The sequence below is a fragment of the Fusarium oxysporum genome, chromosome 9 (assembly GCF_000149955.1).
Source record: "Fusarium oxysporum f. sp. lycopersici 4287 chromosome 9, whole genome shotgun sequence".
Taxonomy (NCBI): domain Eukaryota; kingdom Fungi; phylum Ascomycota; class Sordariomycetes; order Hypocreales; family Nectriaceae; genus Fusarium; species Fusarium oxysporum.
Genome location: NC_030994.1, coordinates 1498739 through 1526550, shown reverse-complemented (window position 1 = coordinate 1526550; position 27812 = coordinate 1498739). Strand labels below are relative to the sequence as shown.

General features: G+C 49.4%; 7 protein-coding genes across 8 annotated transcripts in view; 2 read left to right on the top strand and 5 right to left on the bottom strand.

The window, feature by feature from the left end:
• FOXG_09381 (chromatin modification-like protein VID21) overlaps positions 1-3597 on the bottom strand; it is a 5566-nt gene extending 1969 nt beyond the window's left edge. Inside the window, exons 1-3 of the mRNA XM_018388520.1 lie at positions 3125-3597; positions 2895-3047; positions 23-2803 (exon numbers count right to left, since the gene is read on the bottom strand). Of these exons, the coding sequence (XP_018246598.1) occupies positions 23-2803; positions 2895-3047; positions 3125-3186 (2996 nt within the window). The 5' untranslated portion in view covers positions 3187-3597. The remainder of the gene's footprint in view (positions 1-22; positions 2804-2894; positions 3048-3124) is intronic.
• Positions 3598-4572: 975 nt separating this feature from the next.
• FOXG_09380 (uncharacterized protein) lies at positions 4573-6092 on the top strand. The gene has a single exon (XM_018388519.1). The coding sequence runs from the start codon at positions 4753-4755 to the stop codon at positions 5833-5835; it is 1083 nt and encodes a 360-aa protein (XP_018246597.1). The 5' UTR covers positions 4573-4752; the 3' UTR covers positions 5836-6092.
• On the bottom strand, positions 6034-10049 carry FOXG_09379 (uncharacterized protein). The gene has a single exon (XM_018388518.1). The coding sequence runs from the start codon at positions 9636-9638 to the stop codon at positions 6177-6179; it is 3462 nt and encodes a 1153-aa protein (XP_018246596.1). The 5' UTR covers positions 9639-10049; the 3' UTR covers positions 6034-6176.
• A 681-nt stretch (positions 10050-10730) lies between these two features.
• Positions 10731-13284, bottom strand: FOXG_09378 (uncharacterized protein). Its single transcript, XM_018388517.1, has 2 exons — positions 12125-13284; positions 10731-12075 (listed from the first exon to the last, which is right to left on the bottom strand). The coding sequence occupies exons 1-2, from the start codon at positions 12941-12943 to the stop codon at positions 11095-11097; spliced, it is 1800 nt and encodes a 599-aa protein (XP_018246595.1). The 5' UTR covers positions 12944-13284; the 3' UTR covers positions 10731-11094.
• A 146-nt stretch (positions 13285-13430) lies between these two features.
• Positions 13431-17607, bottom strand: FOXG_09377 (DNA polymerase gamma, mitochondrial). The gene is made up of 2 exons (XM_018388516.1): positions 17242-17607; positions 13431-17191 (listed from the first exon to the last, which is right to left on the bottom strand). Exons 1-2 carry the CDS (start codon positions 17402-17404, stop codon positions 13935-13937), a joined length of 3420 nt encoding a protein of 1139 aa, XP_018246594.1. The 5' UTR covers positions 17405-17607; the 3' UTR covers positions 13431-13934.
• Positions 17608-18715: 1108 nt separating this feature from the next.
• Positions 18716-21606, top strand: FOXG_09376 (uncharacterized protein). Of its 2 annotated transcripts, XM_018388514.1 has the most exons (3): positions 18716-19269; positions 19450-20754; positions 20813-21601. In XM_018388514.1, the coding sequence occupies exons 1-3, from the start codon at positions 19218-19220 to the stop codon at positions 21010-21012; spliced, it is 1557 nt and encodes a 518-aa protein (XP_018246592.1). In that variant the 5' UTR covers positions 18716-19217; the 3' UTR covers positions 21013-21601. The 2 variants fall into 2 exon arrangements, with proteins under 2 accessions (XP_018246592.1, XP_018246593.1); XM_018388515.1 differs by having other exon boundaries at positions 18716-20754; positions 20813-21606.
• FOXG_09375 (uncharacterized protein) lies at positions 21489-27214 on the bottom strand. Its single transcript, XM_018388513.1, has 4 exons — positions 26861-27214; positions 22486-26805; positions 22012-22433; positions 21489-21957 (listed from the first exon to the last, which is right to left on the bottom strand). Exons 1-4 carry the CDS (start codon positions 27048-27050, stop codon positions 21901-21903), a joined length of 4989 nt encoding a protein of 1662 aa, XP_018246591.1. The 5' UTR covers positions 27051-27214; the 3' UTR covers positions 21489-21900.
• Between the last annotated feature and the right edge of the window lie 598 nt (positions 27215-27812).

Below are 27812 nucleotides of genomic sequence, written 5' to 3'. Positions count from 1 at the left end.
TCTCGAAACATTCCCACGGGACCGTCTCTCAGCACCCGAAGTAAAGCGGGATTTGGGTGCCAACATGCTGGCAATAAGGGACCAATTGTAAGAGTATTCCCGGACAAGATTTCGAAGTTCATCATCCTCGTTAATTGTCCACTGAGAGGGGCTTCTGCATTCGAAAAAGCTCTGTAACGGCATCGGATATTCCGAAGGCGGTCGGAACTGATGGCCAACATAGAGGCGATCGCGAATATGCTTCATCTCGGGATTAAATAGGGCCACCTCATCAGTAGCTGGTGGTAGAGGAAGACTGGGTGAAGGATCACTGCTAACAAAACCAGCCTCACCCTCGTCATCCGAATCCTCGTTCTGGTAATCATATCGGCTGCGCTTCCTTGGCGGACCATCTGAAACCAACTTCATGTGACCTTCAACATACTTGCTCAGTGGTAGAGCTGGTCGTCGCCAATGAGCATCAGGATCCCATTCAGGACCTGTAAGGTCAAATTTGGGAACCTGGAGAGGCTTTCCAAACATGGGTAGCTCCTCCAGAAGTTGGTCTGCAGCAGCTGTTCGACGAAGTCCAAAGATAACGTCGTCGTCTTGCAGAGAGAAGATGGCGGACGGTGCTATCGTCTCAGGAAAATCCTCAGTTAAATCATCCAGGTTGTCAATAGACTCGACATCTCCGCTTGAGATGAGATCAGGTGTGAGTTGATTTTCGCCCTCAACATCACCCATCGAAACGTCGGGGGCAGGCTGTGCCTTCGGGGGTATCACAGCAGAAACCTGCATCAATTTTCGCTCTTCGGGGGTAGATTCGTGCCATTCTGCGCAAGCATATGCAAGATTTTTTGCCACAGCCCTTTTCCATTTGCGTTCTTCTCGGAAATCAGTTCGCATCCATTTCATTTCTTGGAGCATGACATCCCAGTGCGACGGGGGGCGTGTTGGCTCAGGGCAGCGCTTGGGTTGTCGTAGAGACCATTTGTCATGCTGCTGTAGGTGGTAAACCCGGCGCAGAACTTTACAAGCCTGATGGTCCTGAATGGCAAGATTGGCATCAGGGGTAGTCACGGTCTTGTTGGCTGTGTACAAGATCTTCTCGATGGGCTGCATCCAGGAGGAGCTGCCAGCGAATCCCTGGACGAAAAGGGGAGTGTAGTAGTCCTCTGTCGGTATGATCGGATCGCGCTGGCTGGCCACTATTGACCTTTCGTCTGCTTTCTTGGATTGCTTTCCGAAAACAACAGTCGAGGGCTGGCTTCGTGACCTCTGCCTTTGATGAGCTGAGATATGGCGATGTCTTAAGCTTGGCGATTTGGGTGTCGAAGTCAAGGGGGTCAATTGATTGTCCAGGCTTTTGTTGGTCGAAGTGTGCTCTACGGTCGGGGTTTGTCGAGGAGTTGCACCGACAATCTCGCTGACTGACTTTGGGCGCATGGCTCTGGAGGACACTCTGGTAACAGCGCGCTCAACCTTTTGGGGGGACTCTTTGGGTGCCGACTCCACAGGTACAGTGGCAACATCAGAAATGGGCGCTGGCGTAGGTGTTGACGGGGCTTTCTCGGTAGCCTGTGTACTCCCATCTGATTTGACCTCTTGACTTTGAGTTTGAGCTTGAACGGTTGCTTTGGGCTCAGGGACGTCCACATCCATCTGCTCAGGGGGCTCCTCTTGACTGTCTGGAATCTCTTTAATGCCTGGCACTTCATCTGAGTTCTCGAATGAGTTGGCTCGTGCTATATCGATATCAGATTTAGTTTGAGTACTGTCTTCTTTGACTTGTTCGTTAGCATTGAGTGCAGTCGGCTGAACAATAACATCATCGGCACCCGACATATCAACATCTTCCGAAACCGGCGCTGAAGTTACGGGTTCTGTTTGGTGACTAGGACTCGCTGCTGTTGCCGCTGCCTCCGCCGCAACACTCGATCGTATAGATTCCTGCAGCAATTGAGCTTCAGCAGAGTCAGGGGGTGCTTCCAGCACACGATTCTGTAAGTCTTGGCTCAAAGTAGCCCCAACATCATCACTCGTTTCTTTCTCATCTTTCTCGTTAACCCCCTCCTCTACCTCATCCCCGGTCTGTTTCTCTTCAGCTGGCTCCACAAACTGTGGTCCCTCGTGCTCTGGGCTTGTGTCTGTCGAAGCATCGTCGTGAACCGCGGGCGTAGTTGCGCTTTGTGCAGTTGAACCAGGTGAAGACAAGGCATCAGGCGCACGAGTGGCATCTGTGGGTGGCTTGACTGTCAACGCGGCACCTTTAGTATCAGATGAAGTACTGGGCCCTCGACTTGTCTTCTCCGCCGTTGATGCCCCTGGCCCAGCATTTTCTCCCTTTGTCCCCGATTCAAAAGTAACTTGAGGCTGACGTGGTGCAGGCGTGTCTGAGACCTCTGAGGCATTGGGTATATCCTGCGCTTTCGATTTTGAATTTGCATTGGTGTCAGCAGCGGTTTGGGTAACAGGACTGGTCGTCGAGGTCGGCTCTACAATCGCATCCTCAGGTAGGGGTACAGGCTGGCTTGTCGGTGTAGGGAGAGAGCCCGCTTTGTCGGTCGTAGCGGGATCTGTCGAAGGCGGAGGGCTCGGCGTTCGTTTTGGAGGCGCATCACCAACTTTGGGAGGTGGGTAAGTTCCATTAGATTGTTCTTTGTCCTGCACATTCGCAATCTCAGGTTTGCTTGCATCCTCGAGCGTCCGTTTCGGCGCGGGCTCGGGCGCAATGAATATGGCTTTTGCCAGAGACTTTTTGAATAGTTCGAGCGAGATTGTTGGTCTCGCTGGGATACTGGCTTCATTCAGCGTCTTGCCTCTGTATCCATGTTAGTACATTATATATATTGGCAGACCGACACGCGGGCAAATCAATTTGGAAAAACGCGCAATGGTATCGCAGGACGTACTGGATGATATCGTTGGCTTGCAAGAACTGCCATTCGGCTGGTGTTGTGGTCGGCGCGTCGGGGTTGGTCAAGACTGGGTGTGGGAGACCCTCGGACTGTGTCGCAACTGCGAACAGCTCGCGCAGCTTGCGCTTCCGCGACGTCACAATTGAACTGAGGCAAGTTAGCAGCCCGAAAAATATATCTTGACGATCGGAAAAATCGGCTCTTTTGTCTGAGCCCATACTGACCTGCACTCATTGCGCTTTGTTTGAAGCAGCCTTGATAGATCGGCGGCTCCGACCTCAGTCATAGCATCGACGGCCGCGACATCCGTTTTTGGACGAAACGGACGTTGCAAAATGATATTCTTGAGCGCCTGAGATGAATGCAGGTGTTTTATACGATGAAAGACGCTGGTGTTGATTGTTTTTGGGGTGTCGTTGTTGAAGGCGACGTCGCTGGAGGGCGTCAAAATTTCTGTCTCTGGGGAGACGATAACCGGGCGGTTTGTTGGTGGTTTACAGCTCAATGCGCTGAAAGCAGTGGAGCCTAGTTAGAGCGTGAGTGCACGGGGGGGGGCGCCGGGCGCTGTAGGCTGGGGAAGTGTCGGGGAGAGGGATGTTGGTTAATGGGTTTAGGGGGGGCAATCAAACAGGCGTCAGCGAATAGTGGGTGTAGAGCCAGTGGGTGGGAGAGGGAGGAGCAAGGTTTAGGATAAGGCCAAGATTAGAAAGAGGAGAGACAATTTGTTATCCCAGAAAAGACCATGATTCGTGATCAATTGATAAGGCTAATAACAGATTTCTTTACGCTTGCGGCGCCAACACGCTAGTGTGCATAACGCTAGTTAACAGAAAGGGGGATAGAATGGTAATGCACCCTTGTACATGTGCAGTACCAACCCAACCCAATTACTAGCCAACTAGAACCTAATAGAAACCAAAGAGAGTGACGAGTCCTGTACGTAACAAACTTGCTGTATGCCCTTATTTTTATGTCTGTAGCAGTCATTTCATATAAATAAAATCCAAATGTAAATGGAAGCGCAAACCTAGAGCCTGTTACACTTTAACACATCATCTTCTCTTCTTATTATGATAACTCTGGGCTGAAATTCCTCCTCCTCCTCTTCTTCTCATTCAGCCACTGGTCTTGGACTTGAAATAAAAGGTTGCTATCCGACAAGTTCCCGAGGAGGTCCTGGAAAGTCTCGCAATACGGCACTTTATTTGCAATATGGAGCATCATAAGTACCTTGGTGAAGTACAGAAAACTTAAAAGATTGGAGATCTATAAGTTTAAAAGAAAAAGAAGTTTTCTAAAATACAAGATATCACCCGTCTAGAGATATCTAATTTTCAATAATAATTATCTACGATGTTTCCTGTTAAATGTGGTTATTTTATACCTTGGTACAAATGGTACACATGATAACGGAGGTCGGTCTCAAAAGTCTTTGCCAAAGAAGACCATGGCTGATCGACCTATTTTTGATAAGATACCAGAGATATATCTAGCGAGATAATAGTCGCTAATTATAATTAAGTTATAGTAGTTGCAGTCAGTAAAATACTTAGAGATTCTCCCTAAATACCTTATGATTATAAGGTGATTATAAGGCAGTGCCTCTATAGACTTTCTTATCTCTTGTATACCTCTGTACCTGACAGAGATTAGTAATTGTGGCGTAAGTCATGTTGGGCAAAGACTTTTGAGAACGACCTCCGTAAATGCATTGAGATAAGGTGTCATTGCTGTGTTGGCCCGATCGAGCACCGCCACAATAAGGCGCGCAACAGTGCAGCTGACGTCTTCCAAAAATAATTCCGTCTCTTCAAATGAACTTACACAGTTTCAATAACAAACATCCGCCAAAATGTCCGAGCAAAGCAAACCTCCGGCTCCGCGAATAGCAATCAAGTTCGGCGCTACGTCGAACAATAACAACTCGAAGAAAGCATCAAAACCAAATCCACCCTCGTCGCTTGGGAAGCGGCCACGATCACACGCTCTGGGGGGCGCTTCCGACTCTGAGGATGATGATTATGAGCATCGAGGACGGCATGAGAAGATCACAGGCTTTGGGGTGGACGGAGCGGAGACGGAGCGCAAGGCCAAAGACTCGAGGATGGAAAAGAAGGACTATGTGATTGCCCGACAACCAAATCACGACTGGAGATCAGAGGCCAAGGCTCAGAGGAAGAGCAAAAATTCGCTGCCCGAGGAGGCAAGAGCGCAGCAAAACAACAAAACCGTCGAGACGGAACCTGCGGATCAGGACAAGGGACTCAAATGGGGTCTGACGATTAAGGAGAAGACCGAGGACGACAACAAGGATATTGGATCAGAGTCTAAGGAGAAGCCAGTCTCCAATGATGACGACCAGAAAAAGCCACCGCCCAAACGAACAGCAGATGACGAAGCAATGGACGCTCTACTAGGCAATAAGGAGGAGGACGAAAAGATCATCCATCCAACCGAAGCGGACGCCTACCGTCGCGACATCCAAGGAGCAGGAGAGACATCCACGCTTGATGACTATGAAGCCATGCCAGTGGAAGAATTCGGCGCAGCTCTTCTCCGCGGTATGGGCTGGGACGGAAAACCTCGCGGTACAGTCAAGGAAGTCAAGCGACGTCCGAACCGAATCGGCCTTGGTGCTAAGGAGCTTAAGGGTGAAGAGGACCTTGGCGGATGGAATCAGAGCGGAAAGAAGAACAGACGACCGCGCTTGGACGAGTATCGCCGAGAGGAGAGTAAACGAAAGGAGGGTCGCCGCCATGAGGACAGTTACAAGCGTGAGCGTGAGCGTGAGCGTGAACGCGAGAGGGATCGAGACAGCAGGCATGGACATCGTGATCGTGACCGTGACCGAGACCGAGACCGCGACCATGACCGTGATCGGAACAGGGACTACGACCGGCATCGGAGTCATCGGGACTATGATCGACGACGGTAAATCAAGCAGTCGCAAGTTCGCTATGAAGGCCTTACTACCGGCTTATCAACACGACGCAATGATACCTTTATTATCTGGGAAAGTGGTCAATTCTTTCCAGAGATGCATATTACGTAGACCAAAAATGATCCCAAAGCAAAACCAAAAAAGAAGAAGAAGAAAAGGAGATACTCAGTCATTGCACAGACACGTAAGAATGACACTTTTTATCACGAAATTATACAGTTCAATAAGCTTACAGTGTGACTATAGTCTAAAACAGGATCGATCCTCGGGTATATGATATGCGTTCAAAGACCACAGCAACCCAGCGCCATGCACTTCCCCGCGAGCAAACGATGCTACCTTGCTGGAACGGTCAGTCTATCCATCTCAGCAGGTCCTTCATCTGCCCCGCCTGTCTTTGTGCTCTCCTCAGCATCAGCCAGCGATGTGAGGCGTTTTTCCTCCCTCGACTTCTTTGTCAAATTAAACGATCTCCGAATCGACATACTTCGATTTCGCTCGGATTTTCCTCCATCACGACCTCGGTCTCGATCTGGGTCTACCACATCTTCTAGGGCCTTTCCTTGTTTGAGCGCTTCCAGGGATCTCTTGGCAACGTCAACGTCTTCGAAAATGGCTTCCGTGTCGAGGAGAACTCGATCGATCTGTCCCGCTATGCCTCTTTGCTTCTCCAAATTCTGGATCTTCTCTCTCAACTCATCCATTATATGCCATCCCTCCATAATTTCCTTTTCCAACTGCTTTCGCTGGTCTTCTGGGAGCGCCTTATACTCCCTCTGCCCTTGGACAATGCGAGCCCGGCGGATGTATTTCTGGGGCGTCTTGGACCGCTCAGCCTGCTTCACGACACCTTTGAGTGTGTATCCGATCGGGCCAACAATAGCAGAGAGGTTTTTGAGGACCAAGCCTGTCAATCCCATACCTGTGCCCTTGACGAATCCAATCGGTCCATTTTCTTTTGCTCCACGAACCGGCAGGCGAACTACTCCTGTGAAGCCATCGTAGACTCCATACGCAAACTCATGCCGGGCGGCCCGGAGGCCAGAATGGAAGCCTGTTACTCGAATGGGACGTCGTACGGTATTGTCGCCATAGAGTCGAGGAGCATTGTGAAAGCCTTGGGCGAGTGCCATCGAGAGGTCCACTGGTGCCTTGGCGATGGCAGTAGCTGTCCTTTCCACACCGCTCGCTATGTCACCCACATACTGACCTCCGGTGTCCCCAGCTGTCGTCTCAGTGCGCAACGAGGCAGCATCTACTGGGTCATCAGAGTCCGCCGGATTGTGTCGTGTTATGCTGTTGCCCGACTTCTTAGATTTCTTAGCATTCCTCTGATTCTTCTTCTTGCTGATTGATCTTGTTCTTTTTGCCCAATGGTAAGGAACGCTTGCAACGCCGTGAAACGCTTCACCGACTGTGCTAGCTATGGATCCGGCAATTCCTGTGACGGGTTCGCCGGGACCTTCAAAGTCATTCCATTCCACATGCCTGAGAAGTCTCAGGCGCTTCCAGGTCAACAGGCCGTTGTCCACTAGGATGTCGGCAGCCAAAGCACCCAGTTTAATATTGGTGTTTTTCAACTCCCAAACGGCTGTGTGATCTTTGAGAAGGGAGCATCGCAAGAGACTCGGGCTCCTTAGGTTCAGCTGTCTGTGAAACTCTTTGACGGCATTAACAGCGCCATCACCCTCCTCTGCGATTCGTTCGGCGATTGCTCCAGCAGCATCTCTTGCTTTTTCAGTAAGACAAAATTCAATACCTTCAGCAAGCTTTTCGGCGTTCAGGTGTTTGTATGGCACTGGCTCCGGTCCAACATTTGCGTTGCTCACCATCTTACCCCAAAAGTTTTGGTCGCCGAAGAAGGGAACGATCATTGTAGGCTTGCCACACTTGAGCGCAATGGCTGTTGTTCCGGCGCCTCCGTGAATGACGCATGCCTTGACTCTCGGGAAAAGCCAGTCATGGGGGGTGTTGTCAAGCATGAAGATATTCTCCGGAACATCGTCACCACCAAGTCCACCCCAGCCCTTAGATACCAGGGCACGAACTCCAGCCAAATCAACAGCTTTGAAGATCATTTGTGTGAATTTGTCTGCATCATCAACAACAATCGATCCAAACCCAATGTAGATTGGAGTCTCCCCAGCTGCTAGAAATTCCTCCAGTTCCTTCGGTGGCTCAAAAGTTGAAGCCAAGTCAAGAAATACGAAGCCAGCCACGTCAACCTCGCTTCCCCAGTCTTGTGGCTTTGGGACAAGACCCGGTGACCACAAATATGTGAATGGCACATGCAGGCGATATGTTGCACCTGGAGCCCAAAGAGTCGAGACAGGATCTAGAGATAAAGTCTTGACACGAAATTCGTTGACCAGATCTCCCAGACCTTGCCATACCATCATCTCGACTAGGGGGTAAGAGATGAAGTTTGTATATCCAGGGTCCACATTGGAATTCTTGATGCTTGCCAAGGGATGAGGGAAAGCTTGTGTAGGTGTGTAGGGAAAGGTAAACATTAAATGAACAGGAATACCAAGTGCCTCGGCGCAGTGAATATGTGCAAAGCTTGGAGGGTTAGCAATAATGACGTCCGCGACAAAAGGGTCCTTTTCGCCCATCATCTTTAAGTTCTGGCGGTCCGATTCGTCGTCTGTGGCATTGATGCATGCTCGCCAGAAACCATGAAACATGGTGGCCATTGCGGCTCGCCGTCTCCCAATATCTCCAGCCTTGACTGTCTCAAGCGTTGGGATCAGACCTGGATTCTTGACCATAAAAGCCATGAGCTCTGATGGATCACCCCCAACAGAGAAGAACTCAAGACCGGAATCTTTTTCGACAAATTCGCGAAACGCTGGATGTGTAGCGATGCGTACTCGGTGTCCATAATCCTCTTTCAAAACCTTGCCTATCTTCAAGAAGGGTTGGGCATCTCCTCGTGAACCAATAACCATGATCACAATGTTTAAGCGTGCTTGAGGTCTGGGATCCGCAACAGCTGTCGAAGAAGATGACCGGCGTGGGCTTTCGGGAATTTTGAGAGTTGACACCCTGTCCGCTTGTTCAGCCTTTGCGGGAGTAACCTTATTGACAGCTGCACCCAGAGCCTTAGTCAAGTATCCGGTGCCTGCAGTTTCGTTGACCGTGATGCGCAAACGACCGTCCTTTTTGACCTTGCCGGATGTTTGGTAGTTCTGATTACCAATGCTGAAATGGCCGTATTTACCCTCATCGTGGCTCGCCTTCCCACTTGCTTTCTCGCCTGCTTTCTTCTTGTGCTCACTATGATGAGATTCCTGCTGGCTGGTTTGCGGCTCATCCTCGCCAGCCGATGCTACCGAACTATCACTTGAGCTGAGCCTTGGGTCCTCTGGTGCTTCCCAGATCGCCTTGTTCAAATATGAGGTGCCAGCTCTGGCTGGACCGGGACGAAAGTAGGAACGGTGGTGATGAGCGCGCCGCGGTTGCTCAGTCTGCCAGGACATGGTCGGTCTCGGTCGAGTCTTTTGGGCTGGCGACTTCTTAGGTGAGATTGAAGCGTCTGCCGTTGGCAGATGTGCAGGCTCTGACTGGACTGGTGCTTGTTTAACGCCGTCGCCAGGGTCGATGTTCTCCTTTGGGCTTCGCGGCGACAACGGACTTTCAGGGGATTGTATTGGGCGTGGGATAGGAGCAGGGTAGGCGACATCTCCATGAGTATCCGTGATTAGTGTTGTAGATTGTTGTCCATCGTCGTTGTTGTGGTGTTGCTCTGATACTTCAAGTTTAAGCTTGTTGGGGTCTTCTTGTTGAGAATCCATGGCACTGTATGAGCGGTTCCTTTCGTTTTTCAAAGGTTTTGTGGTGTATTTCTTGAGTTGTGCGAGAAGGAAAGTTGTTTGGTCAAAGACAATTAAACGATATATCGCGATGTCTGCTGTGACGAGCTGGCGTCGTTATCGTGTCACAGAAACATAGAGTAGTGCGTTGTTCGCAAACTTGGCGGTATGTTAGTTGCTACCGGAGTCGCGAATAGCAGCCCATGATTTACAGGCTTATAGTGTACAAAGGGTGAAAGAAATGAAGAATCTATGATCAGGGCCAAGGCAGTCCGAGGTGTCATTAACAATTTCCGAGCCGTCCCGTTCCATGAGGCGTCACGAGGTGAAGTCAGGTATGGGCCTCTTTGACGTTCAATGTCAATGCTCCTTCCCCAAATTCTGGTTCAAAAGGATACAATGATGTCACTTGCCGTGTTATCCACAGCGGGACCCCTTGGCGTTCGGCGGTTTTAGCTGCTTTTGCTCCGCAAGACTAAGGCTAAGATAATTGATGGGGTCACACAAGGTCTCATTCGGAACAAGGAACAGGCGAAGAATCGTCGATGATGCACCGCTAATTTAGTCCTCTCGGGACAGATGCCGCGTTTCAAGCTTCAAAAGGGCTGCATTTATGCTCATGCGTTGCATCGCATCGCATCGCATTGATCTGATGTCAAGTCGGCGTCTACAAGTACCTACGGTAATAACAAGTCTTGTCCTCACGTGTCTCGTGACCACCTCTTGCTCTGGCACCAAACAGGCATGAGTCGAACATACCAATTCAAGGCCAGCCAGCCAGCCTAGTTGTGTGGCTCTAACGAGTCAATGAGTTACACATCTCGATCTGGGCGTACAGTAACCAATGTTGTACGTTATCTTTCCGCTTCTAAACTCAACCAATAGTGGCATGTTCACCTAACCAATAACCTGGACCAGCAATTGGCCATCGTCATCCGACTACCTACCTACATCAGGTAGCGACAGAACTGAAGACCCTAACTCAGTAATAGAAACATGGGACAGAAACAAGGCTAATTTCCCTGTGCATCGTTTGCCTGAGTCGTGGCTTGGCTTCTACGGACCGTATGCTCCGGGCAGCTTAGGCTATTTTGCACTACCCTATACCCGAATTTCTGATCGCGAGATATCTGGTAGGACCTCTGATAATCGAACCGAAAGAGAACAGGTGATCTTTACTTGACTAGACTAGCATACTTATGTTCAACTGAGTTTATGTCGATTTAGTTTTTAGCCACAAACCCGAAAACACCAGCCTCGAAGAACATGTTGAGGATGGCCATTGTGATACAGAGTGCGCAATATAAATAATGACATATTTACGTTTCTTAACCGGAAAACACTGCAGACATCGCCATGTACTACGTATTTACAAATGCCGTACTCCGATAGACCCGACCTCAGCTGCAACGCCCCTATAATCCATAGTCGTCAAGGCCTACTGCAATGGAACACGCTCGAGGGTATCCATCAAGATGCCTAGCTGCATCGAAACCTCGTCTTCTTGCCCTTGTCCATCAATCTCCTTCTTATCTATTGCCTCTCTCAGGCGCTTGGCGGCTGCCAGTAAGGGGCTTGCGTATCGATGCTCAACTGCTGCGGCCATTCCAGCAGGAACCAAGTGCTTGAAATCTTGACCACCAAATAAGAACAGAGCGAAATTGGCAACCTGAAGGTGGAAGGGTGCGAACTGGACCCAAAACTCCCACAAGGCCTCCAAATCTGTCTCAGCGAGGGACTCGAGATCCTCAAAGAGGGTATACTGAAGTGTGTCAAGGCAGTCCGGATCGGCAAAGCGGCCCGTTGAGCCGGCCTTGCGGGCGGCAATGATCTCTTCGCGTAGCCATGTCACTGCGCATGCTTTCAGTGACGAGAACATGCAGTTTTCCAACAAGTCTTCCAAAATACCCAACCTGTCTTCCTCGTGGGGATCTTCGTGAAGGATGTGACCCGCCAGCACAGTGGCTGCATTCCGTACCCGCAATGATGGGTGGAAGACGGAAATGAGCGTAAGTAAGTGGTGGTACGACATGAAGGTTACGTCCTTATCGTCGGTCCCTTTAGGTCCAATAATGCGCTTCTGGTCGTGGAGCCAAAGTGCAATGACTAGCAAGGCCTCAACAGTTCCAGGATTGCTCTCTATCTGCGTCTGAGGGTCATCTCCGAGGAATCGTTTCAGCAAATTGTGATGCTCAGGAAAAATGTAAGCGTCAGGTTGTTCATAGTCGGCATCAAAGATATCTGATGCAAACATGCGATAAGCAGTCAAGCAAAGAAATCCACCAGTTGAGAGTTTGATACCCTCAGGATTCTTAGGATCAGGCTCGACTTCAAGTGGATTCACAGCAAAAGGTGACTGCAAGGCCTTCTTGACCTCAGCTGACGGTAGCTTCGCTAGACCCAGATCGCGAGCTACAGACTGAGAGAACATTAGTGCCAAGATCTCTCCATTGGGCATTGCCACTTACAACCAACTGTCCAACCAAAGCATCTTTGGCTTGGAGCTCGTCGACCTGCTTGAAAGCTTGCAACATAGTAGGTTTCCCCGGCACGATCCTCTCCGGATTGTAATACTCCAAGTGCCGTGCCGCCCACTCTAGCCTATTTGAGTTGACATATGCTTCGAGGATACTCGTAACAAATGACTGTAAAAGGCGCGATACTAGTTCAGCCTCACCCTCGGCGGCCTGACCTGCATCTGCCTCAGGATCGGGTGCGCTCTTGGAGATGTCGCTGTCTTGAAATGGTGTTTCAAGCTTGGTGCTGGACTGGCGAGTGGGCAGCGGTGGTCGCTTTCTGCCAGAAAGAGACCGCGCGAAATCAATAACTGCGGCTGTCGTCTCGGCACCCTGGGGGTTGTATGCTCGGTAAACGGTCTGCAGTGTCGTATGAAGGAATCGTGAAGGCGCCTTGACCTGCAGTCTTCTATGGAGGATGCCCAGCATGCCAACCAGAGTGATGAAATTTGCGCTCGCAGAGGCATCGCCGGCCTCAGAGGATTCGGCCTTGGAGTCAAGCACTTCAAGCACCTTGATAATGACCTCGCGGGGGTTCCCAAGGCGGGCAACGGTCTCGAGGCAGCCTTGGCTACCAGGGACGGAGATCAGCATCTCCACGAGGTCCCAGCCAATATCGCTCGTAAGCTCAGCATCTTCGAGAATCTCCTCTAGAGTTGGAAGAACTTCGGGGGATAGATTCGTTTCGACTATGGTGAGGTATGTCAAGGCATCTGTGGTGGGGGGCCGAGTCTCTTTCAGTCTTTGAATAGCTTCGTCGACGGACACCATGATGCTGAATGAATAATCACTGTGCTGTGTTCTTTCCCTATAACTACTATACAGTGATCGATCGTATTCGTCTTATGTATTGACTAGCTCGATCGAAATGGTCCGGGAGGTTTGACAAGCTATACCTAGTTACTGAGGGGTCGATCGTTCGGCTCGTGACAGGTCCAGTGTGGTGAAGACAGCACAAGAAGTGAATGACGTTGGGGGCGCAAGAAAGATTGAGAAAAGCAAGTCAATGAGAGAAATAATCGAAAGGGATAAGTTTCCCCTGATCGATCTACAGCTTTTTTGTGATCTCGTTGAGATTGATGAAGGAACACAAAAGGAAAGCGAAACATGCGATGAGGGATGACGAGGAGCCTTTAGTGGAGACCGTTCCCACTTAGCGCGGGACACTTTCGTCATCACGCTTTTAGACATGAGCTTGTTTTCCACTCAATTTGGAGGCTCAAGACAGCAACACCACACTCTGATTCAAGTGTAAATGAGGCCCTGATTTTTGACTGTCCAGACTGATGGACTTATGAGAACATTCAACTGAGGCTCTGCCTTGTCTCTTTGTGCCCAGGCTAATTAAGCCAATAACAGTACTACACATTACTCAAAACGAGGTCTCCGCTTGATGTGCTACAGGGGTCAATCTTTGATCCTTCCATCGCCAAGCCTTCGCCCGCTCACCTTAAGTTCCATGTCAGCGTCGTTAGTTGGTGTGACCAACATGAAAATTAAAGGATAACGCAAAGAGCTACACATATGGTTTGCAAATATACATAGTACAGCAGCCCCGACCTTTCGTTTTCGCTTTAACGCCCCTGAAACCCATCCTCAAACCCCTAACCAACAGTAAACACCAGTCCCAGATGCAATCATACATATCCATACAACCAAATAGACGTCTCCGCGTGAGTAACTATAATACATCGCCAAACAATGTGTACAAAAGAAGTATACAACTACGCTCTCCTGAGTTGCCTCAAGGGCGTGGGTGGGGTTACATCCTCGAGTTTTGGCTCCAGCTCTTGCCCGAGTATTTCGGCCATGTCATTTTTCTGGTCTCGTAGGCACTGGGCTTGACTTTCAGGGCCTCCGATACAGAGACGGGTTCTTCCATGGGGACCAGTTTCGGGTATGCTCTGTAAGGTAACACGCTCTGCAATTCTCTCTTGCTTAACGGCTTGTCCTTCTTCGGCGCTGCAGCTAGTTTGGCTTTCTGGGCGTCTTTGACAAGCTCTCGAAGTTCTGCGTCGTCACTGACGATTTGGGCCTTGAGGAAGGGGATTGACTCTTGCGCTGACTCCTGAATACCCTGCATAATAGGTACTCGGGGAGTATACTTGATCTGTTCTAGTCTGGGAGCATGCTTCGCATCCGGAACGATATCAGGATCTAGTCTTGCAATTTCTCCCTTCTCCAGAAGTGTGCTGACATCGATACTTTCTCCAGGGGAAATGGGGGTTGGGTGGCTCGGAGTGACGCACTCCATGTCCACTTCTTTGCGCAACACATGGTCAATGTCCACAGCAGAGAAATAAGCACATGACTGAGGAAGGTCCTCAATGCCAACCTGCTGAGAGAACATGGCACGGGTCCACAGGTTGGCGACCTGCAGAGCAAGTGCAGTGCGATATTTGTCCGTATCCTTGACTAGATAGCGAATTTCGTCGTGAACTGTGATAGCAAGTCGAGCATCAATGTTGAACCTGCGGATCAGGTAGTCCATGGAAACGATGAGCAGGTGGAGGTAGTCAACACCCGATGATTGGATAGCCCAGTTGATTCTCGATGTTAGATAACCACCTTTGCTGATGTATCGTCCCATAAGAGCTTCAGTGATGCCAGCTCCCAATACTGGCGTCCTTGCCTTATCTTGCTCGGCGAATTCTTCCAACTTGTTAAAGACAAAGGACTCGGTGCCGCCTCTCCAAAAGGGTCGTTTGTAGAGCACCTTGCGGTTGGTCTTGGTGCCTTTAGTATTGGCATATAGTTTCGAAGCCGTCTCCAGTGTCTCTTTTTCTGACAGATTGGGGTTAAACTGCCGCAACAAAGTCGCTGCGAACTTCAGACCAGCGCCATAGATTCGTCCATAATTGAAAACTTTGGCATCGTTTCTGGTAATGCCAAGAATCGAAGCGGTTCGTGAATGAAGATCGGTGCCGGCAGCCTTTGTGCCTTCCAAGGTCATGAACCCAACAGCATTTCCGCCGTGAAGCTTGAAGGTTGCGTCGCCGACAAGACTGGCAATCCAAAGCTCCTCCGAATCAACATCTGCTCCCACAAAGCAGTAGCCTTCAGGCGCCTTTACCATTGCCTTGAGCTCAGAGCCCACTCGATTCTTCTTGGCGTTACTAGCAGTAAGCCAGGTATTCTCGACTGCTCTGCGAGTTATAGTGCCCATTGGAATGATTTGTGGTAAGATAAAGCCGTTGGCACTGGCCTCCCCGCCTTTGTGCCCAGTCTCAGCTTGCATGCCTTGATGCGGAAGATCTTCTTGATAGACAACCATTTGAGATTTGATGCGGTCCCTCGCACTGATCCAATAAGAACATGATGCGTTCATTTCCAAAGCCTCCTTAGCATATGAGTACTCGGAGGACAAAACGCCGCTCTCAAAGTAAGCCAAATAGCCCTTTGCCATTGGATTCACACAGCGAGCCGTCGGGCCATCCTTATGAGGGAGTTTGAAGTAGGTATGGGTATGGTCATCACGTAAATGGATCTCTTTCTCGTCGAATTTACATTCGATCATTTGTTTGGCTGTATATTTCGAGGCTTCCGCTCTTAGTACTCGAAATGTCCAACCATATTTGTCAGACCAGAACAGCGGGTGCCCGTCCCAAGCTAGTCTTAGTAACAGAGGAGCGATTCGCGTTCGAACAGTGATGCTGATAGGGGCATCGTTGGATTGAAAGAGGTCCTTGTACCACTTGGGCATACCCGGTTTCTTCTGCCTAGCTGCAGGTCTTGGGGGGTCGTTCTTCCGCTTGCCTTTGACCATTTTGATCTCTTGACCTGACCAGTCGAGTTGCTGCATCCAGGGGTCGTTTGTGTACGCCTCAGGCTTGTCCTTGATATCCAACGCTTTATCAGTAAGACTAATAAGTCGTTCCTCAACGGCATCATTGAGCTTGTGGTACGTAGCTTCGGCATTGGTGATATACGCATCCCACGACTTATCAACCGGAAGAATGACGGACGAAAGGTGCCGGAGGGCTGCGAAACTGACGGGGTGCGGACAGGTCTCTAGGAAGTTGGGGAGAACAATCTGGTAAATACGATGAGTGACTGACACGTCGGCAGCGCAATAGTCCAGAAGCTGGTCTAGTCTCTCCAGGATCTTTTCCCGGTCCAATTCGCTGAAGTCGTCACGAAGAGCTTTGTCAATCGAAACATTGAGGTGAAACTTGGCGACATCACGGAGAGAGTTAACGGAACTTCGTTCAACCCAGAGCTCTTCTTCATCATGCATGCCACTTGTCATCAATACCGCTAAATCATGGTCCGGAGTCTTGCTCGCAACTTGATCCCGTAGTTCTCGATTCTTTTTATGTCTCATCCAGGTAGGTCGCTGTTGAGAGCACATACCGTTTACAGCGACGTGGAGCGACATTGTGTCGAGAAAGGCATTTCGAGTCTGCTTGACACTATACTCTTCCAACACCCGCGCTCGGTCGAAGCCAACGTTGTGTCCAACAATAATTTTGGCCTTATTCGGGTCGCCTAATGGAATCAATTGTCGATCATTGGTGGTCTCCATCAACAGCCACGGCGACAGCCACGCATACCAGGCAGTCGGGCTCGAAGCGCAGGCCATCACAGCAAAGGGGCTAACTTTCCACATAACTTCTGTGTCAAACGACAACATCTCCTCATCAGGCGCATCGACTTTTTCGGTACGCCCATCAGGATAATATTTCGTCCAACCGCTTTGATGTATCCATTTTCGAGGCTTTGGTGGTGGATTGGCGCGGGCGAACTGTTTTGCATATGCCAGATACGGCTCGGCGCAATCCACTCCGAGTTTGTGAAAATGTTCATCAAGTGTGCGCCCTTGGAGAGGGGGAAGATCGAAAGCTATGGGTTCGGATTTATCGGTATTCTTTCCAAGCAAGTCATGGCGCCTTAAATGGTCTCTTGATAACTCGACCAGCTCTTGTGGTGGAGGTTTGACACCATCAGGGAAAATTTGGTCAAATATGTGAGAGCTGAGTTGCTGGACGCCTATCTCGTTATATCGGGCTTCAGAGGGCACTGCAATAAAGTTAGTCTGGTAGGGTTGTGAATGATCCATCCTTTCTTACGTGCAAGAGTGCCCTTTGGGTTCGATTTGATGTTGTCGGCGACAGCGGCCAGCCATCGGACATGAGCGCGCAAAGCATGACGACGAAAAGCCTGGTGTCGAGCAACTCGGATGAAGCTGGGCGTCGATCCGCGCAACGGCTGGGCAGCAGCCGATATGAGCATAATTAGGTGCAGCACGAAAGCATCACGGCTTCTGATACTGTAATTGATCCGCTAGGATGTATCGGTAGTGTTTCGTCTATATCCGGGCTGTGGTTTGATAGAAGCAAGAGATAGCCCTAGAAGATAGAGGCCAGGATGATGAATTTGGCATTTGGATGGATCTTGACCAAATTAGTGAGGTGACACCCCTGTTAAGTGGATGACGCTGTGCATTCTTGGTGGGTCTTTTCCATGTGCTTCAGATAGGAGTGGGGAATAGGATGCAAAGGGTCTAAAAAGATGGAGGGGCATGGTTTGAAGCAAGGTAAGTAGGGTTTGTAATAGAAGAGATATGGCAGAATACATGATAACGGATGGTGTCTTGAAGTATAGTGGCCAAAAACTTGTATGTGGTGATTTGCTATGAACGTCTCACTTCTTGCAATTTTCTGTCCTCCAATCTACTAGGTAGTATGGGGCGCACGAAAAGTCATGCCTACTATACTTTAGTTACTGGGTTCGATGTCCTTGAAGATATGGATGTTGTAAAGCCCAGAATCGTTACTTCAGAGGGCTTGTCTGCTAATGGGAGATATGAATCTCGTATGATGAATGCTTAGGTATTTTTATGTTGTCTTGTAGTTAAATGATAGAGTGGTGAAGCTCACATCAAGACCATCCACAAGACCTTGAAAATGCCCTTTCAGCCTACCCTTATGTTATCAAGATGAATGCTTAGCTTGAAAGCCAGGATATGAAACTAAACACTAGAGGAAATCCCCGTCCATCCCTTGAGGGATTCTATAGTTCAGCTTGAGGTACCTGTGTGTTGGAAAGAGTTTTGGTGGCGTCTGGACTCGTGTATCCCACCCCACAATGCAGATAGAAATTGTCATGAATACGATTTGCGATGCAGAGCACCACTATTGAGTTGTATTGAATGGAAACATCGATTTGAGCAAACTCTGGTATCACTTGCGTATGGAATGTATCGTCGAGGCTATTGCGATATGCATCATGCAGGGACCCGAACGTGTCCAAGGCAAGCGTGAACGCCATCATCCGAGTGATGGTGGAATGATGACACTGGCAAGAAGTATGTATACCCGAGTCTCGATATCAGACGATATCACCAAAGTCAGGTGCCTTGTGACTGTGGCTGTCAACATTCAAACCGACTGCTGCTACGTGGAGGTTGGGTTGAGTGGACAGAGAGGGAATGATGTTTGCTTCACTCACTCCATAGGTAGACAACAGTGAATGAGCAAGATAAGGTTAGGTACATACCCGGGTTGCTAGGTATTAATCCCGGGTTGCTGGCATGGATGTTTTCTGGCAATAAGAGACTTCCTGCTGGCAGAGCCGAAACCCCTCGTTGGCTCACGCTCACTTCCATTCACATCAGCTCGGCTCAGCTCCCGCAGCTGGTCATTTTGAGTTCGGTTGAGTTATTATGTGTGTGTATGGAAGTTATTTCTCATACTGTCTGTTGCCGACATCCTTTTGGTATCCCCAACTTCTTTACCCTTTCATCCTCTGCTGCATGTAAAGTCATTTGCGATACAAAGAGCCCTTGTTACTCTCCCTGCTCTTGACATATCGCGCGTCTTTGTGTTTTTGTATTGACCTGTTTCATCCCTTCACTATCAGCCAGCCCAGCTTCTGGTTCAACTCAGATCCGATTCGTACAGCCCGAGTCCAAGCTCAACCCTGCCCAAGACCAAGACGGCCCGCCCAAAGCCAGGCCGGGTTCAGTGGGTGGTTTAAAGAGTGGTACATCTCCACGCTATTTGAACCATTTCTTCCCTTCCCGTGACATTGACGCCCACCAACAATGGAGCAAGAATTCTTGTATATGGATTCTCTACTCTCCTATATGTTGCAAGGTTAGAAATTCAAATTCACTTCACTTCTCTACCTACTATTTTGGACACTGTTTCCTTGCCTTGCCTTGCCTTGCCTTTGTCTTTTCTTGCTTCTGCCACACTCTAGCCGAATCCAATGTCCCCACGTATTCCATGGTAGCAAGTCAACTCCTGACGTTCCTTTGTAACCGATTGAAATAGGCAACGCAGACTTGTTTTTGGACTCGGCAAACGCCTATTACTCTCCTCCGATAACAATCTCCATGTCAACCACCACGAGGATAGTGTCACCTCCTGATTTTGCTGGAGCTGGAGCTTCACACCCAAATACACAACCGCGTTCGCGTTCTCAGAGGACAATCGACTTGGAGATTGATGGAATCAGTGCCAGTGCCAGCGCCAATGCCAGTGGCAGCAGTGGCAATAGCAGCAGCAGTGGTGGTGGTGCGAGCCGCTCCCACATTCGCCAGACAACAACATCATCGTCTTTACCTCTAACGTACCTCTCTTTGCCACCATTGATTTCCAACTCTCGCCTCCGTACTTATCGAACTCCAAGCCCGTTAACAACCACCCAACGGCCGAGGCACTCCCATTCCCCTCCATCCCAGAATATCCAAACATCACCTTGGGGAGAGCCAGCGAGCGCATCATCAACACACATTGAGCTTCCGCCAATAGGTTCCTGGGAGAATGGCCACCCCGAGTCTTTGCATAACGCCGATTTAGAGAATTCACTGCTCGCTTCCGAAATCGAAGACAATTTCCTCGCCGACCTTGCTGATGGTGATTTTTCGTCACCTTCATCGTACCCACCGTTCACGAACCCAGATTCACGGCCGAGTCAGTCCCATAGCGTAAGCCTTCAATCAACCGTTCAGGCTTCCACGCCGCATCGTGCACTCCGCAACACCACCGCATCCACCAACACCACTACAAGTACAACGGCCACTGCTGCTCCACGAGAATTATCGTCCACCAACTGCATCGTCCACCCTTTCGGCCCTGAGCGAACAACAACCCAGCTCTCCTCGGCTAGCAACTCTACTGGCGAATCTCAAGCATCGCTGCCTGTTTTCGACTCCCTCGAGGAGAACGACTTCTTCTTTGACAGTCCCGCAAGCTCCTTCTCTGAAGCTATGCCGCCCGCGACTCGGCGGAGTACCACAGCTGCGGCTGCTCGAACTGGTTCAGCGCACGCGAGTAAGCGACGACGAACATCGACGACTGCTGCGCCCGCGGCCCCCCCAAGACCGACGTCGAGACAGAGAAAGTCACCCGCAACCAGAAAAGACATGGATGTTGAAGAGCTATTTGGCACAAGCCCTACTCGTTCCCCCATCGACGTTGAACCCAAAGCCGAATTCGACACCATCGATCTAACCGAGAACAACGAAGTGTTCGAGGAAGTCCGAAAGCCAGAAAAGGATGATCGCGTCAAGCTTGCTGCCTTTCAATGTGTCATCTGTATGGACGACTGCTCTAACCTGACAGTCACACATTGTGGTAAGTAATTTCGCTTCTGGTTTTGAAGATTCATGATAAGATTCTAACATAGCCCCAGGTCATCTATATTGCGCTTCTTGCTTGCACCAGTCTCTTCATGTCGACGTCACCAAGGGAAAGTGTCCCATGTGCCGTCAAAAACTTGACATGAAGCCTCGGGAGAGCTATAACAGCAAGACCAAGGGATACTGGCCCCTTGAACTGAAGCTCATGACTGCCACACGGAAAGGAAAGCGCAAGGCCAATACAATGTCCTGATGTGATCGACAGCCATCTACAATGGCGAAGGTTGTGATTCTCTGGACTCATAGCGCAATTGAGTACTTGTTTCGGAGTTTGATGGCTAACCCTAATGCACCAACGTTGTTGCTACGTGGCACTCCGTTTAATCGGCATCCGTGGATACTTGGAACTCGTCACAGGTACGGGATTGTGCTAACCGCCACACGCCCTCGTGGCTTATATAGTGTTTTTTTCTTTAACGTTACGGCGGGCGGGTCACTTTGGGGCGTCAGATGAAGATACCCAGCATTTACATGGATAAGGGGAACATAGGACTGCATTGATTTAATACGCGACTACGGTTGTTGCGTCGCTCAGGAAATGGCGCACTCGGAGTAACTAGGTAGGCGAGGGATACGTATCGTGCCGTACCCATGGAAAGGACAGAGACTCATCCATAGGGTTAACCATTTGGTGTTTAGGCAACAGTATATGGCACATAGACTTTAGACCTCTGATACAGTTTGATTTGCTTTGTGCCGACCCTAGGTGTCGAATATTTGAAGCAGTCATTATGAATCGACATGTAAGATGTCAGAATATGTGAAACCCATTTGTTGAAAGCATCCCCATCCCGATTGCTTGTCATACAAAAGTGTATCGGAGCCTGTATTCCTCTTCCCACCATGCGCTTAGACTCACAACAGGTAAAATTAACATGAGGGGTCGCTTTTCATGTCTTGTCTTGGTACTAACGTGATTGATTATTTTACCTATACGGACTAAACCACACTCACCGCATATTCCATTCCTTGCTATCCTGTCAACGCCGCATAACTCTACAGCTTATATCCCATCTTGACACACATTCCTTGATGTCATTGCAAATTATATCTAAGGCATCTCTCCTTCTCTTAGACTGGCTTAGTGGAAGAGACCGTGGCTCTGCTGCTTCGGCTCAGGAAGGACTTCATTCTCGAACTGCGAGTTTGTTAGTTGCTTGGTTGTGTATCTGGGGGATTGAGTAAGCGTTACCTCAAGGAACCGTGTCGCTGCGATGATAACCATTAGCCCTTCAGCCAATTCTTCAATCTTTTGATCCAGGCCCTCATCCGCGTTGCCGCTTCCGATACCCGCGCTTCGTTTAAGCGTATGCGTGACGAGCATCCGATGCTCTGTGAGGAATTTGCGGCCCTGCACCACATTGTGGCTACCGCGAGAGACAAGGGCGGCACCGATAATGCGCACGACTTGAGCAAGAAGGCAATAGTGTTGCTCAAGAGCACGAGGGTTGGTGTTATTTATTTGAAGCTCGGGGTCTGCTCCGAAGAGCCCAGAATCCTCAAGTGACCGGAAAAGGTTGGAATGGATGATGTACTTGGCTCCGAATCGGGTCTGCGCAAGCTCAAGGAGTAGAGCAAGGCGAGCGTTCTGGTAATTCTGCTGCTCAGGGGTGCCTGAAAGAAAGAGTCAGCGGTAGTTTCGGCAAGGAAGCAAACAAAGACATACCTGATGTGAAGACTTCATGCCACTCTCGCATGATATTTCGCAAAGAATCCACCATGATACCGATGAAATTAAGTCGGTTGAGAGTCTCTACGACATGGTCATCGCTCTCCTGACGGCCTAGGCTGACGAGAGCGTTGAGTAGGATCAATGCCGCTGTCTGGCATTGAGCTTCACCACCGTAGGCATCATCGCAGATAACATTTATCAAGCGCTCGCCATACACTTGGATCGTCTTGATAGTCTTAGGACGATTCGAGATTAGAGATCCTTGATCAGCCATGCCAGTCAGGTAGCGGTAGCAGATACCATAGTAAACGGATCTCAACTCTGGGGTTCCAGCCCACTTGCCGATAGCTTGCAAGCAGATCTGGAAAAGTTGAAAGAGTTTGTCACTCACGAGATTACCGATGGCTGAGCCTTGCTTGTCGTCTGCTGACGCTGAGAGGTCAAGCTTGAAGAGTAAGACCTTGGCCAGTCGTGCAAGCTCGAAAGCCTCATCTGGCCGTTCAGACGCAAATGCTTCTAAACTGGGTAGAATTGATTGCAGAGCCTGCAGGAAGAAAGAGGTTTGTGCTGAACCCTTGAAGTCGTTCGACTCGATCATAACGAGTAAAAGTTTCGTCCATGTCTTCAGCACCTTGAGGCTCTGTGTTGTGAGCTGCTTCTGTCGATTTGAAGAAATGAGGTACTCTATTATCATGCCTTCTTCGCGTTCGATAGCGGCCAGATCTTGAACTGCAATCAATGCCCCCGATAATTGAGCCTCACCTCGTTTCAAAAGCAGGACTTCTTTAACACGTTCGAGGTTGTAGATTGGGTTGGAGTCCGCGTCGTTCTCTAAACAGGCTGAGAGGTCGATATTTTTATAGTATTGAAGAGGGGGCAATGGGATCTCCCAAACGCCCTCTGGGAGGAGGAAGTCATAGAGGTCGAAAATAGTTGGAATTGATATAGGTGTGTTTCCCTCTCCAATAATCTGACCATTTAGAGCCTCAAAGATGCGGCGCTTCACGCTGGGCATACGATTCTGAGCTATGCTACAAAGCTCCATAGCAATGTATTCCAGGCCCATACTTCGGAGAGACAAGAAGTCGATTAAAGCCACAGCACCATCTGTCACAGGGAACTGCACCATGGCGACATTCTCGCCTTCCCAAGGGAGGTCAGGATTGATGACTGTTTCGCGCAACAAAAGGTGGAAGAGGATCTCATTCTCACGAAGTTCCTCGACCACAACAGGTGCAGATAAGGGCGAACCCCAAAGGATGTGTAGAATGCGCATCACACGTGATTTGATAGCGATGAGCCACTGTCGCATTCCTTGGGCATCGCCAGAAGGAGCCTCCAGGAGCAGCCTTAATAATGTGTGGAAGAGAGAAGTTCTCGAAGCGAAGGCGCCCTTAGCATCCACGGACAGAGAGTCAATACCGCACTTGAAGCCGAGAAGCAAGTGTGCAATCGTCGGCTTGCGAGGTGTCTCTTGCAGGCATTGATATAGGAAGTCGAGAATGTAAATTTTGGTGACATAAGCTGGGGAGTCTGCCTCACGCCCAGTTTCGAGAGGGGTTATCAATTCCGAGACAAATGATCGGGATATGGCTTCGTGTTCCCCGTTCGCCTCCAAGGCCACAATAGCCTTGTTACGGTGCATTTGACGATTAGAGCCTGACCAGACAGCAGTAATTTTCGACGAAGAAGACATCTTCTCGAGCAACTTTAGGCATGCAAGAGTGAGGTCTGGGTGTCCGATGCCACAATAGTTGCCCAGATCAACAACCAGGTTCAGTCGAGTTACCAGGCCATCTTCAAATGAGGCAAATGCGGCGTTCGATACAGGAGGTCGGCGCTGGTTTGATTGGAGTTTGATGATGGGCCGAACAAGCTCGAGATAGGTGGCCTGGAGGTCAAGGACCTTGCTAATAACCTCAACGGCACGTAAGATGCCAAGAATAAGGGGAGAGTCCGGTGCAGCATTCCCAACATCTACAGGCTCTTGATGGATTGTGTTGAATAGAGCAGCCATGACTTTGTCGTTAAACATCCATTCCATCACTCTGGCAAAAGGATGCATGCGGACATAGGTTGCTAGGTCGGTAGTTGCGATAACTCCATCGACGTTGATGTTTGTTTCATTAGCCATGATAATAAGATCCTCGTTGAATGTGTTGAGGCAGACCAAGATAAACTCTAGGCAGCTAAGGCGAAGAACGCGAGTTTGGTTCACATCTTGAAGGTCATTTGCCTTGGTAGCAAAAACCAGTCCCATCACGAAGTCGACATAAACCTCGATACCAGGCATGCGGGAAGCTGAACCGAGATTCTCAGGGAACGGCAATCCGTCATTGAGGGGACTGCTATCGATGGCTGGAGATATAAGAGAAAGTAGGAGTTGAATGAAAGACTCAGGGTCCTCAAAACCATTGCTAATTTCATCAAAGATACGGTCCATAGAGACAATTGGTGATTGCTGAGCTTGGCGAGTGATTGGATGAGAAGCGTACCCTCCTGTGATCCAGGTATCAAGGCAATTCCACATAAGAATGCCCTCCTGAAGCGACTTTCGTGCCATCAAAGCTCGTAGAGCCATGAAGGTACAGCCGGGTAAACGCGGGGGAATGGGACTGCTTGCGAGTTCATACAATGTTTCAACCAGGCTATAGTTGGGGTTGTGAAGGAGAAACTGTCTAGTTGTCTCGCTTTCGCTGGCCAGCTTTGACATTAATCGAAGGTAGCATTCAAGCATCATGGCCGATTCTGGTTCGGTCTCTGCTTGATCACTGCTCATCTTTTCATTTCGATAACGAATTGTCTGGGGCGGTGTTGGCTTCTGCCTTATCTTGGCAGAGAAGAAGTCTAGCTCCCTGAAGATTTGTGCCCATGTTAAAGACTGCGATTTTCTCATCTTCCCGGATGAATGATGGCCCTCATCCATCAAGAACTCGTGTGCGGCAGAAGCGCACTCCTCATTTTCCGAAATAGCCTGAAGCATCTCGCAGAAAGCTGTTACCAGAGGCGTTGACGCTCTACGAGAAGCCCAATGCATGAAGCCAGCCAGGTTACTGTCGGGATCGGACCAAAAATTCATAGCAGCATCGGGTCGGCCCTCGTAAGCGTACGCAATGACCAACAAGAATCTTTCGAGATCCAGATCCTGCTCGTGAGTCTGGCTGGATTGGCGTTGTTCATCCTCCTCCACACGAAGCTTTCGTAGCACATCGGGAAGGTTAGAGATAAAGCCATCGACAAATACTTCAAGCTGGAGCATCAGAGTCAATTGGAAGAAGTCGGCGAACGGTATCGCATCTGGTGCTAGTGCAGGAGACTTTCGCTGGAGCCATTTGCGCATGCCTGCTCTCACAGGGTCGTGCCAATCAGGAGACTTAACATCAGCAGCGATGGAGAGAAGAAAGTCAAAGGATCCATCCTTCAAAGACTCCAGGAAAGCTTTTGATCGTTGTCGATCCTCCTCATCCAAGTCGGTGTTGGGGGGGATTGCAGCCTCTGGAGGATCATCCACGTAAAAACCACTATACTCGGCGAGCCACCAAGCACGGAAAGCAGCTTGTAGCTGAGATAGAGGCCACAGAGGACTATCCGCAGGAAAGAGTTTGCCATTCAACTCACGAGCCTTGATGAGGTCATATCCTCCTTCCGCAGACCCGAACACCGAAATGTATGCTCCAATTGATGGTATAAGGTGGACCAGCAGAGCATCATACCTATCAACTTTCTGGAGAACCGAAACGAAATCAAGAAAGTCTTGTGTTGACCCTTGTCTCATTTCAATACTCCGGCAGAGGATGACACCCAGTAGCTCGTGTTGTTGCATCAAGCTGACTCTGGAAAACTCGATAGTTTCCATTTGTTCAGAGATACCCCCCGTTGTAGTTTGACCAAGAGTCTGGGCAGCAGCGATTTTGTCTCCTATCTTCTGAAGCCAGACCTTAATCTCCTTCATGGAAGCCATGCACCTAGGTACTATCCGTTTTGTGGCATCTGCCCCCATGCTTGGCTGAAGCAAACGCTCTGCCACGTAGAGCTTAACGCTCTCGAGAGCTTCGGTGTCGGCGAGATCATCGTCGAGGCCTTCTAGCTCGAGGAGAAGTCTAACAATGTCCAAAACGTATTTGCGCTGCTGGTGGAATCGGATAATGGCACATTCGAGAAGGGATCGGCCCAGCGTGTCGGGGTCCTCTTGGGATTCAAGCAAACACCGGGTAGATTCGAGCTCGTCGAGTTCTACTTCGTCAGAAAAGGTGAGAACGTCTTGCTGGAAGTTGTCGTTTATTGAGTATTCGTCACCGTCAATGACAACCTTGCCTGTGTAATCAGTTAGATGAGAGAGAACCTTGAGTTGCGCCAACAAACACCTTACCAGACTTGACAGCATTTCTATTGTCCCCTTTCCTTGCTGGTTTATCCCATAACTTCCCTAGTTCTGTCTCAAAGACCTGGACGAGAAATTCGTTGCCCAGTGCCTCTGCGCCTTCAACGCGACCTTCGCGTAATGATAGAAGCCCTTGATGGAAAGCTTGGAGGGCATCTAAAGCGGTGATCTCGGCCATTTTTATGGTTCAATACTGTCGCATGTTGATCAAAAAGGCGACAGCAAGTGTAGAATACAAGCTGCGAGATTTGCACCGTGGTGCGTAACGTGTCGCAAATGTTGAATCTTTTTGTCGATGGTTGTTAGTGGTCGCGGTTTTGAGATTCTTCACATTGAGCCTTGTTGACTTCCCCAGTAGGTGAGCTCATCGAGCTATTTGATTGGTTGGCTTCTTAATGGTTTAGGCGGTGAGCAGCTTTCTGCCGCCTAGCCAGCTCCGGGAGCTCTCAGGTATGCCGCAAAAAAAAAATAGGCACACCTTAGGCCTTGCAATCGTCTCTCAATGATTTATGACCTCCAGTAAGAACAGCAACAGAGTCAACATTAGATAATCATATTGTCATTTTATAAGTTAAAGATAGGCATGATATATGTAGGTAGTCTTGCCACCAAGAAACCAAATTAACAGCTATGGATAAGCATAGAGCATTTCTGAACCATGACACTCTAGCCAAGGTAGGTCGGTATAAAGCATCCATGGGTACCTATGATGTTGAGGGGTGCCTATTTTCTGTAGCTGTAGCTTATTACCCATTCAAAGAAGCGCTCCTGTTTGCAACTTTCTTACGATTCTTCTCCCAATAGTCATTCGCTACTTCAGTTTATCCCGTGGTTTTCTTCTCCTTGTTCTATTCATAAGTACCCAAGGTACTCAGAACCTTCAAACATTACTGGCCTCCACTGTCCCTTGGCTGTCGAGCAAACGAGCTTAGACCATCGG